We start from the raw sequence: 13181 nt of genomic DNA, 5'->3' as shown, positions 1-13181 counted from the left end.
TCTTAGGCCCCTCACCTGCTGTCTCCCTCTCTGCCAACCTGTCCCAGCTCCCTGTGCTAAAGCCTCACAATCTACTGTCCCTCTGTCTTCAGCTCCATTGGCTCCTTTTCCTCCCAACACTTGGCTGTTCAATTCATCTCTCAGGCCCTGCAGTCTTTGCAAAAGCATCATGCAAGGTGCAGATATTGACCTGTCAGCATGACTACACCCGTCTCCATCCTCCAAAACCTCACACTCCAACCATGTCTGTGATCTTTCCTTCATGCTCAAGGCTGCCAAACTTAATCACTCAAGATTATAATGGTCTATGAATTTGCGCTGACTTTCTCCATTTACCACAACATTCTCTGCTCCACTATTCTGACCCACCGGCAAGAACTTGATGTTAATTTGACCAGCATTTTTGATCTTGATGTTTGCTTTAGGGGTTCCTTCTTTTTTGCCACCTGTTTGCAGCATTAGAACCTTGCCTGTTACTGAGAGGCTCTGGGTTTAGAGTTCTATTGCCACATTTTTTCAAGCTGCACTGCCCTTTCATGTGACATGTGCAGCAACACATCACATCTCGCTGCTTTGTGTTTACTTCTCATTTCATATTTGCTTCTGCCACCACCATGGTGCCCACTTCATCCACTGCTACTTCAGTGCCTCACATTTCTACTTCTAACTTTCACGATAGTTGCAGAAGATGCCTGTCCTACTTCAGTGGCGAGATGGATACACACATGTGGATGTTTCACATACTCAAGCGGGTTTCTGCATATCTGCATGTACTCTGGCCTGGCTCATGCCCAACCAAGCTTTTGTCTGTAAGTTCAGCCCCAAGATTTTCAACTCCTTCACTGAGGCCCTATCTCAAACACTGCTCAACATCTATCACCTGCCATCTATCACGTCATCCACCTCCTCAATGAATTTATTTTGCTTGACATCCCTTCCTCCCTTCTGGCACACTGCATCATCCAACTTGATTTTACCTTCCGCCACTTAGGCATCCCCCTCTTCGCAGGAAAGACCTTTGGTCCCACTACCTAACTTGAGTTCCTTGGCATTATCTTAGATTGTGCTTTATTCCAAGCATCCCTCTAATGTGAAAAACAGAACTGTAACAACCAATTCCTCTGAGTTCCCTACTCTAGCCAGTTACACTAAGCATTAGGTCCACTCTCTCCTGGGTCACCTCAACTTCAGCATGCAAATCATCCCTCAAGGACATGCCTTCACGTCCTACTTCCTCAACCTCACCCCCTCCATCCTATCTCTGTTCCAGTACATTCTCCTAGACCTGGCTTGTAAACACAAGCTGAGTTTCTGGTTCCATTTTCTCCACCACTGGAATGGTTTCTTATTCTTCTACAATGATGTAACCTCCAATTGGGCACTTCCATCTGTACATATGCCAATCGTTCTACTGGCTTTGGTGGCATCATGGCAAACATTGGTTCACATCTCATTGGCCCCTGGAGGTCTCTTCCATTTGAATCCAGTTGCATGAGCCATTGTGTTCACGGCCAATCTTTCGGGGCATGAATGGACCCATTGCTACAATACCATTCATTCAGATAATGTGCTGGTGGTCAACATAAATTATGTTCAAAGTCACTCCTAGTCAAGCTGTTTCCCTGCCATTTTGTTTGTCATTCTATCATGCTCCCCTTCGTTTTAAAGGCTTCACACATTCCCAGCCCTTTCAATTTTATAACTGTCTCTCTCCCGCTTTCAATTTCAGAGATTCAAATTATTATTGCCACGATTGGACTCTCAATCCATGCTGAAACCTCTATATTCAGAGGTCATTTGCCTACTTAATACCAGCTCCACCATCTTTCAGTCATCTCACAACACATATGCTCCAGACTGTAGCATCCAACACCCTCTTGACGTACTGTACAGGCTGGCAAGCCTTCAGGCAACAACTCCATAACTCCCATTTCCATACTTTGACCTCCAAAACACCCTCCCATTGCTCCACAAGCTTATCCATGGATACCCTCATCCTTTTGAAAGTTTAACTGATTATTTTTGTGTTAAATCTTTTTACATACATTGTTTAACACCTAAATATTTTTGATGCATATGTTTGTTTTCTTGCTGCTGCCAGTCAATGTCTATTTACTTGCACTTGACATACATTGCTACATTGAACCTTGTATTGTTCCTGTGTAATGTACACTGTAAAAAGAAAATAGTTCCAACCTGCTACAAAACCACAACCATCATCCCCCTCCCCAAGAACCCCCCCCCCCACACCTGTCTGAATGACTACAGGCCAGTGGCACTCACTCCAATCAAGTGCTTTGAGAGAGAGTGCAGCTGACCCACATCCAGCGCAGTATACCGGATACCCTGGACCCCCTGCAGTATGCCTACCATGCCAACAGATCCACCTCGAATTGCATCACTGCTGCCCTCCACTATTCTCTCTCTCACCTGGAAAATAAAGACTCCTATGTCAGGATGCTCTTTGTGGACTATAGTTCCGCCTTTAACACGGTCATCCCTCACAAACTTACCCACAAACTGTCCACACTCTGCCTCCACCCCACCCTCTGCCACTGGCTTTTGGACCTCCTGACTGGCAGGCCCCAGTCCATCAGGGTTGGCAACAGGACTTCAGCCAGTATCACCACCTACACTGGGGTTCCACAGGGATGTGTCCTCAGCCCTAGTCTCTACACCCTGTTCACCCATGACTGTGTCACCTATCACAAGGACAACATCATCTTCAAGTTCGCAGACAACACTGCAGTGATAGGATGCATCACTGATGGAGATGAAGAGGCCTACAGGAGGGAGGTGACCGGGCTGGTAGCATGGTGTGAGGACAACAACCTCACCCTCAACACATACAAGATGAAGGAGCTGATAGTGGATATGAGGAAAAAGAAAATCAGCCACTGTTCATTCGGGAGTTTGAAGTAGAGATGGTGAGCAGCTTTAAATACCTGGCATCCACATCAATGAGGACTTCGCATGGACATTGAACACCATGCAGCTGGTCAAAAGGCTCAGCAGCAGTTGTATTTTCTGAGGAGGCTGAGAAAATTTGGGATGTCACCCAGAATCCTCAGAAATTTTTATAGCTGCGTCATCGAGAGCCTCCTGACCAGCTGAATCACCGTGTGGTATGGCAGCACGACTGTGAAGGACCGAAAACGCTTGCAGAGAGTGGTGAAGACTGCTGAGAAGATCACCAGGACTCCACTACCCTCTCTGCAAAGCATCTACCACCAGAGAGTCTGCAGGAGAGATGCCTCCATCCTTAAAGACCCCATCTACACCCAGCATGGACTTTTCACACTTCTGCATTCAGGCCGGAGGAACAGAAGTGTCAAATGCAAGACCACTAGGTTAAAGAACTCTCTGTCCCACTGCCATCAGACTCCTGAACCTACCTCAGAAATAACTCTGCACTTTACTGTCAACAAGTTTACATGCCTCTGTCATTTACTGTCACACAAATGATAGTTTCTACTTATTGCTGTTTTTGAATGTAGCACTCGTTCACTTTACCGTTCACCAATGTATATGTCTCAGTGAACTTTGCACTTTATTAGTTATCTAGTTGTTCGTTGTATTTTCTCTTTCATTTGGCATTCTTGGTGAGGTGCAAAGAAAGAATTTCATTGTACACGGAACCTGTTCCTTACTGTGCAAATGACAATAAACTCTTTGAACTTGAAATATCCCATTTTGAAACACCCTTAAACACATCTTAAGAAACACTATTAGGTCACAACTGAACCGTCTTAAGACATAAAATGGCCATTTTTAGTGATGTACACAATTGATACATTGTCTTGCTTGACAACACATCAGCACATGAAATGGTGCATTCAACATTTTAATTTTGTGCATATATGCTTTCACATGATATCCGGAGTCACAGAATAATACATTCCAACTGATCAGAGAAAAATAATTATAAAAATAATGTATATGATGAGATAATCATAGTCCCACAGGGAAATTTAGTGTCACAGCAGAAAAGGGACAAAAAAGCTCTCAGCAATAACAAAGAGGTAAAAAATAATCTTAGTCATTTTTATAATTTTATTTTTGTATATATAAATAATATATTATGTTATATTAAAAACTCTGATGAATATTTAAAACTAAATGCATTTATGCACTGTACATAAACTTTATAGGTGATTGCACAAATGCAATATTTACTATCCATAAACGAATGGTCTAATCAAACGGTTTAATCATGCATATTTAAATTTTAATTTATAAACACCACAGAATTCTTGCCTGTAGTACAAAACTATGTGCAATTTATTACATGGGTGGGAGCCCTGCAGCAAAGGGCTTTTTAAGAAATTAAGTGCACCAATATTATACATACATATTAAAAACTTAAATTGGATTTTTTTTAGCTTTGACAAAGTGTTGCAGTATTTTCCCCAAACTATATCTGATGTAAGTAGTAAAACTTGAAGTAGCTAGAGTTAATATGATCCACCTTTAATAACACATGATTTTAAGGTGCATGTGTTTGACCATTGTTTCTGGACTGACATTCTATGGCTTGACCTTGTAACATTACTTTTCAGGCTAAATTGCATTAGATATTGGTTTAATCATTTTCTTTAATAAACCACAAGTTAAATATATTCTGACATATTTCAACATATTTTGATCTCTGATTCCATATATAAGAGGACTGAGAAGCCTTGGAAGAATATTAAAGAATAGATAGCTACTGAACAAAATCATGCTACTATTTTTAGGAAACAAAGCCAAGAAAAAATAATTTACCAATGGAGCAAAATAGGCGAGCATGCAGAGTAGGAGCTGCATGCCATGAAGCAAAATAGTTTTCTGGGCTTTTCTGGCAAAAACTTTTTCAGATGTTGCAGCTTGGGCAGCCTGAAGAACTTTGACATAAGTAAAGACCAGTGTCACCCAAACACATGATAAATAAAGAGCATTCACACAAATGAATCTAATGAGATGCTGATTTGATCCATAAAGGCTCTTGCTGTGGCAAATTATTGATGTAGAATATATACCGATGGGTCCATTCACCAAGGAAATGAAGATATCAGCTAGTGCAGGAACAAAGTTCAGAAACCAGATCAGGCCAATGAGGATGTAGGTCCTGTTCACTGAACACAGCAGAGGATGATGCAGTGGTTTGCAGATGGCAATGTAGCGTTCTATAGCCATTCCAGCAAGATTCATAGGAGTATTTTCTGAAGTTGTTGTAGCAAACAGAAGCAGAACACTACAGAGTGTGACACTAAAAAAAGATAAAACATAATTCAAAACATACAATGAAACTGAAAAGAAGATCATGATTATATCATTGATGACCAGGTGAATATACAGAATGTATCTTGGGTCAGTGTAGAAAACTGGATGTTTAAAAAATGCAAACACAAAAACTCCATTGATGTATGTGATAAGGACTCCAAGCCCAACTACAATGAAGTTCTTCATGAAAGGGTTTTCAAAAGCACCCTGGCTTGAGTTCATTCTCTCAACAGCCTCTTTAAAAAAAATAATAAGAAGAAGAAAATTATAATTAATAAACTGATGAATTCCAATTTTTTTTCTCTCTTCTTCTATCTTCTAAATATTTCAATAAAAATGATGGTAAATTCATCACAGAATAAACATAGCATTTCAATGTGTCATACAGTAAAGACTGTTATGAATCTGCTACTTTTATACTCTGTTCTCACGTTGTTTAGTTTCTTAATTTTCCCTTGTGCCGATTACAAAAGCAGCCAAATTTAGATGACAATAACAAGACTTTCAACACAATCCTCATTGTAAGAGCCGAGAGAAACTTCAGCTAAATTCGCAATGTTTGCAGGTTTCTAGGTAGGTATACATTCCCATATCAGCAATATATATATAACACACAGCATTTCTACTTATACGACTTTCAGCTGACACCTAGATCTAAAACCTGCCAAAAGATAAAATGCCAAAAATAGGTCAACAAGGACCTATGATGACTGTTGTAAGTGAGTTTAATAGACTGCAAATGATTACAACAGAATGTGAGTTTGGAAGGCAATCTGAACAGGGTATAAGACACCACCTGTAATTCAACCCTGTTGTAATTCAACCTTCAGAACATTGAGCTGGTTCTGCGCCAGAACTGACTGGTCCATCCTAGTCACATCAGTCAGGTAGGTGGACTGGATAGAGAGCAGGTAAGTAATATCCTAAGAATATTATCCCAGGTAAGTTCTTAATGTTCCACCTGAACATCTCTCTGCTGTTAGTATGATGAGTAGCATGTCCATATCACCCACTCTGATTAACACTAATGCATTTTTCAGGAAATACTTGGCATTGGGCTAAGATATCCTGGTTCCTGAAAACCCTCCTAAAGAAGGCAAAATTGTTTCTACATTGTAATGAGACACATACACTGACACATTTTCAACTGTTTCTTCAGAAGCAACATAGAGAACATCCTGACCTGACTAGTAGGTACCTGGAACTTCCAAGTGACTTCCAGCTGACTGGTTGCGTGCTCGATTTGAAATTGTTTGCTGTCCGTTGCTGTTTATTTAGTCCTTTAGACGCTTATGTACAATTTCACCCTCCACGCGGGAGGGTGCTCCCTTACTTTCTTGCAGCATAGCACATAGTCTTTTAGTTAGTCAGCAGAGTAGTGTAGACAGCTGCTGACAATCCAGAGCTGGAACCAGAATGCAGACAGACAGGCTAAACCGACCATCTGCGAACTGCGTCTTTCCCCCGAATTAAATGTAAAAGTAGAAGGTTTCAGCAACCTAATCAATATTGAATCATACACATATGATAGCAGCAACACCTCAGAACTAAAATTTGGGTTACTCAAAATAAGATCACTAAACTCAAAAGCAGTCACCGTAAATGATATCATAAGTTAGTAAATTAGTCATAAATAATGTGACACCTTCACTCCTTTTGAGGTTCTCTCCACCATTATTACAAATCCAGTCACAAAAAAGGACACATTTTTATTATGTAACATTTACAGACCACCAGGTCCTTACTCAGAATTTCTGAAAGAATTCAGTGATTTTGCTGCAAACCTAGATGTGTTATAATTGTAGGAGATTTCAATATCCATTTTGAGAAGGAAAGTGTCCCACTAAAAAAGGCATTTACCTCAATCTTAGACTATATTGGTATTACTCAAAATGTAACAGGACCTACACACTACTGCAGTCACACTTTAGACTTAGTTTTGACACTAGGTCTTAACATTGACAAAATTAATATCTTACCGCAATCCTCAGCAATCTCCAACCATTGTAGTAGATTATCATACCATTATCATACCATAATATATGGAAGTCCCCTCACTATTCTACAAAGCATATAATAAAACCATCTACCACCCTACAATTTATAGAAAACCTCCCAGAAATATCAACACAAGATCCCACTCCATCAGGCCCACTGGAGCTAGATGTACTAACTGACTACTCAGAAAATACCTGTCGATCTACTTTAGAAAATGTAGCACCACTTAAAAGAAAAAGTATAAGACAGAAAAAGCTCGCCCCATGGTATAATGATAAAACCCGTACTTTAAAACAAACATCACATAAACTAGAGCGAAAATGGCGATCAACCAAGCTGGAAGTGTTCCACTCTGCCTGGAAGGTATAGAAATTCTCGCTCAGCATATCTGGCCTCGCTGATCTCCAATAATAAAAATAATCCTAGACTACTGTTTAGTGTGTTTTCCAGAACTACAAAAAAATCAAGCAGGTTCTGAAAAACTAATTCCAGTAACTTTCACCAGTAAAGATTTTATGGACTTTTTTAATAATAAAATTGAGAATATTAGACAACAAACTCAAGCTATTAAATCCGACCTGGCTGCCACCCGATGTGACTGATATAAAACATAATGTAATTGGAAAAAGAAAGACTTGAAACATTTTACCCACTCCCACAGTTAGAATTAGAGATTATCACCTCTGCAAACTGTACAACTTGCATACTTGATGCAATTCCCACAAAATTACTCAAAGAAGTACTACCAGCTATTATCAATCCTCTTTTAACTATAGTAAACTCATCCCTTAGCCTGGGCTTTGTACCCAAAGCTTTTAAACTAGCAGTTATTAAACCTATAATCAAGAAACCAAATCTTGATGCTAGTACACTGTCTAATTACAGGCCTATTTCTAATCTGCCATTTCTATCCATGATCTTAGAAAAAAGCCGTGGCCTAACAACTTAGTTCATGTCTACATAAGAATCATATATATGAAAAATTCCAATCTGGATTCAGGCCATATCATAGTACAGAGACAGCTCCAGTCAAGATAACAAATGATCTTCTTCTTGCCTCTGATCAAGGCCACGTGTCCCTGTTGGTGCTTCTTGACCTCAGCGCAGCCTTCGATACAATAGACCACAATATTCTCCTAGAAAGGTCAGAAAACATGGTTGGAATTACAGGGACAGTCCTATTATGGTTCGAATCTTACTTAATGGAATGTTATCAATTCGTAAAAGTAAACATTCATTCATTCATTCATTATCTGTAACCACTTATCCAGTTCAGGGTCACGGTGGGTCCAGAGCCTACCTGGAATCATTGGGTGCAAGGCAGGAATACACCCTGGAGGGGGCACCAGTCCTTCACAGGGCAACACAAACACACACATTCACTCACACCTATGGAAACTTTTTGAGTCGCCAATCCACCTACCAACGTGTCTTTTTGGACTGTGGGAGGAAACCGGAGAACCCGGAGGAAACCCACACGGACACAGGGAGAACACATATCAACTACTCAGAGACAGCCACCCGGAGCGGGAATCGAACCCACAACCTCCAGGCCCCTGGAGCTGTGTGACTGCAACACTACCTGCTGCACCGTGCCGCCAATTACAGAGAGATTAAGTGCTTAATTTCATGAAATTCACATACAACAAAGCTGTATTTTCTTACTCGTTACATAGGGTTCATTCAGAATTTTCCTGGGCCCACTCATCAATGCAAACACACATTGGACATAGTGTTAACACGGGGCATTGAGATAAAGAATCTATCCAATCTCTCGCTACATGAGACCATGTCTAATCACCATCTAATCATATATGAAATTTAACTTTGATATCTGTCCACAGCCATGCTATATTAGAAAGTGCACTATAACAACCTCATCTGTTTTATCAATCTTCCAGACCTTACCACCATGTCTATTCCAACTCACCCTAATGACATTGAGCTCATTACAAACAACCTACAAACTTTGTACAAACCTAGATTATGTTGCACCAGTCAAGACCAAACAATTTAGAGAGAAAAGGCTTGCTCCATGGTACAGTGACAGCACACATGCCTTAAAACTGGCTGCTTGTAACCATGAACATAAATGGAGACACACAAAACTAGAATGTTTACGAATTGCATGGCAGCACAGCCTCACCGACTACAAACATGCCTTATCTAAAGCCAAATAACAGTACATCTCCTCTTCTATAGAAAACAACAAAGACAAACATAGATTCCTTTTTAGCACTGTATCAAATCTAATTGGCACCAAAAAGGAAATCAACCCCATTGTCCCTTCTGATTTCTGTAGTAATGACTTTATGAGGTTTTTTAATGATAAAATTGATTGCATTCACCTCATCATCCAAAATCAGTCCAAAGTCACATCGGCTCTTGTTGATGAACCCCCCGCCAGCTCTGAGGTGCACTTAGACTACTTCAATTCTGTCAATGAAAATGACTTGCTTAGTTTAATTAGCTCATCTAAATCATCTTCATACTTACTGGATTATGTACCAACAAAATTAAACAAATCTTACCTAAAGTCATTAGACCATGGCTCACAATAATATCCTCATCCCTCAACTCCCTCAACATTGGATATGTACCGAAACCTCTAAAACTAGCTGTAATCAAACCAATTATTAAAAAAAAATCTTGACTCTCTTGTGCTCGCAAACTACAGGCCAATATCAAACCTCCCTTTTATTGCTAAGATTCTAGAAAAAGTCATGTCACAGCAGTTGTGCTCTTACCTACAAAAAAATGACATTAAAGACATTTTTCAGTCTGGATTTAGACCAAATCACAGCACAGAAATAGCTCTAACAAGAGTTGGTTCAGATCTTGGTTCAGATCCTATTTATCTGACCGTTATCAATTTGTTTATCTGAATAATAGGTCCTCTAATCATACTTAGGTTAAATATGGTGTTCCACAAGGATCAGTGCTTGCCCCTGTATTGTTCACGCTCTACATGCTGCCACTGGGTAGACTAATCCATAAGCATGGTATTCAGTTCCACTGTTACGCTGATGACACACAACTGTATATATCAGAAAACCTAATGATGTTGCTTGTCTACATAAAATAACAGAATGTCGAACTGAAATTAAAGACAGGAGGATGCAAAATTTTCTCATGTTAAATTATGATAAAACTGAGGTCTTGTTATTAGGTACAGATACTCAGAAACATTCACTAAGAAATGCTGCTATTAATCTTGATAATTCGACAGTAAGACACAATACCATCATTAAAAACTTAGGGGTAGCCTTTGATACCCACATATTCAATACAGTCAAAACCGCCTTCTTCCACCTACGCAATATTGCCAAAATTTGGCATATCTTATCCTGAAAAGATGCAGAGAAACTAATGCATGCTTTTATAACATCTCGTCTAGACTACTACAATGCGCTCCTGGCAGGGAGCTTGTGCAAAGCGTTACACAAGCTTCAGTTAGTTCAAAGTGCAGCAGCCAGGGTGCTCACTAGAGCTAGAAAATTTGACCATATCACCCCAGTTCTCTCATCCCTACACTGGCTACCCGTAAAATTTTGCATTGACTATAAAATACTCCTCTTAGCTTATAAATCTCTAAATGGTTTAGGCCCACAGTATCTTACTGAACTTCTCATACCTTATCGCCCATCACGTACACTTCGTTCACAGGATGCCCATCTACACTTAGTTCCTTGCATTAAGAAAAACACTGCAGGAGGAAGAATATTCTCTCACAAAGCTCCTCAACTCTGGAATAGCTTTCCGGTTACTGTTCGGGGCTCAGACACACTGTCAATCTTTAAATCTAGATTAAAAACCTACCTTTTCAAACAAGCTTTTGGTTAATCACTCGCTTTCAGGTTACTCCTTCTCTATTGGTTTTCTAGCTGGTTTTCATATTATCACTGCTCTGTATTAACCCTGTCATACTACCATAGCTGCAGCTTTTTTAGTTAGCTTTCTGGTAACCGCCAACATGCTGGCTGTCGCTGGGTTCTCTTGCCTGACCCGTGGAAGCTTTTTTTGCAGGACAATTTTGCCCATTCTTTACCATGAACTAACCTCTGTATTTTTATTTGTTCCCTTTGTCTGGTTTTCTTTCTCCTGTCTCTCTCATGTTTTGAGATGTCCTGCTGCTCTCGAGGTGTTGCCCTGATCCATCCCCTGTGTATCCTTTACAAGATCATGGCCTTGTCTCCTCTACACTATTATGCTTGGCCATGCTGTTTTATCTCAAATTAAATCCGCACCTACTTTTAAGTCACACAGAATCACTGATCACCTCCTCCTTCCTCAGACTCATACATCAATAATATACTACATTCACATTACTATAACCCCTTCATCTGTCATCAGTTCACTTTTACTTCTGTTCTGTTCTCTGTTGTGTCTCCCGTGTCCACCCGAGGAGGATGGGTTCACCGTATGAGTCTTGGTTCCTTCCAAGGTTTCTTCCTCGTGTGCTGAGGGAGTTTTTCCTTGCCATTGTTGCCCCTGGCTTGCTCATAGGAGGCTTGGACCCGGATCTCTGTAAAGCTGCTTTGTGACGACTTTTTGATAAAATTTGATTGAATTTGACATCACTTTTAACTAACAAGGTAATATAGTCTTTTAAAAAGACTGCATTTTTGGTCAAATAATACAATATGCAACTTTAAATAATAAAAATATGCAAGTTTCATATGTCATGATTTATGTTACACGTTCTTAAAGTGAAAATGATCAAGTCTTGCCTGGAAGGTGTTGCAGGCCTCAAATTCAAATTGAGTGAATATTTGCAAAATCAACAATAGCGTTTATCCATTTAAACATTAAAAATCTTATTTTTGTAGTGTATTCAATTAAATATAGGCTGAAAAGGATTTGCAAATCATCATATACTGTTTTAAATTATGTATTTCACAACATTCCAACTTTATTGGAATTGGGGTTGTAGATGACAATAACATGATGTTCAAGATTATCCTAACCTCAACAGTAGTGAGAAATTTCTTTGGTCCAAAACAAAATAGCAGGTGTGAAAGTTACCTAAGGCCACAGTGCAGACCAAAGGCCAAAATTTTGTTAAATCACAAAGGGTGGTCTTGGTCCACATCAAACTAAACAATGATTGTGCATGCATTTGGGTGTGGTTTGGGGACAGGATTAATCAGGCAGTGCAAGGAGTTCAACCACAATATACAACCAAAAATATGAATAAGGAGTAGGGTAAATAAGTAAGCATATCATTTGTAAATAATGTATGTCTATTGTAATTTATATAAGAAATATGTTTCCTGAGACACATAGGTCTACTGAGATTTACAATGTAGATGTGCTACAGTATCAGTGGCGATTGCTCTAAGACTGCAAGGGAAGCTCAGCTTCCCCTAAAATGTCAAAAATAAGTGATCAAATATATACTGTTGTGTGTACATGTCATTGAATAAATATGCACTACAACGCGATTAACTTTTGTTCAGAATCAGCTTCTTATCACTGGTAAAGACGCGGCTCAATCATTCGCGCAGATTCATAGTGATTTAAACAGAGTTCAATGGAGAAGCAGCGAAGTGCAGGGAAACGAGACGAGTCATTGGATAAATGCTGGGCTTTGTCCCGCTCATCGGACGCTCAGCGTTTCTGGGGGTCTATGGGGCAGTGGGCTGGCCTCGGCTGGCCCGGACGCTCAGCTTCTGCATGATGATTGGATGATCTGTCTGAGGCTGAATCCCTTTTTGATTGACAGCGAAATGAGCGAATCAGCGACCCTTTGGTGTAAAGATCCGAGGGAGCATAAAAGCATTCCCCTCCTTGAAAGACCAGCATCCACCACTGATATATATATATATATATATATATATATAAAAATAAAGCAATGGCTTATTTTGTTTAACATTAAGCCTGAAGTAGCTATTTGGCTGCAGGGTGAAGATATCTGGTAG

General features: G+C 39.8%; 1 protein-coding gene across 1 annotated transcript; it reads right to left on the bottom strand.

Annotated features, from left to right (window-relative positions):
• Positions 1 to 3204: 3204 nt before the first annotated feature.
• On the bottom strand, positions 3205 to 5484 carry LOC136691436 (odorant receptor 131-2-like). Its single transcript, XM_066663997.1, has 2 exons — positions 4627 to 5484; positions 3205 to 3303 (listed from the first exon to the last, which is right to left on the bottom strand). The coding sequence occupies exons 1-2, from the start codon at positions 5482 to 5484 to the stop codon at positions 3205 to 3207; spliced, it is 957 nt and encodes a 318-aa protein (XP_066520094.1).
• Between the last annotated feature and the right edge of the window lie 7697 nt (positions 5485 to 13181).

This window comes from Hoplias malabaricus, chromosome 3 (assembly GCF_029633855.1).
Source record: "Hoplias malabaricus isolate fHopMal1 chromosome 3, fHopMal1.hap1, whole genome shotgun sequence".
NCBI classification, from domain to species: Eukaryota; Metazoa; Chordata; class Actinopteri; order Characiformes; family Erythrinidae; genus Hoplias; species Hoplias malabaricus.
The sequence above is the reverse complement of the archived record's forward strand: the minus strand, read 5'-3'. Positions and strand labels throughout refer to the sequence as shown.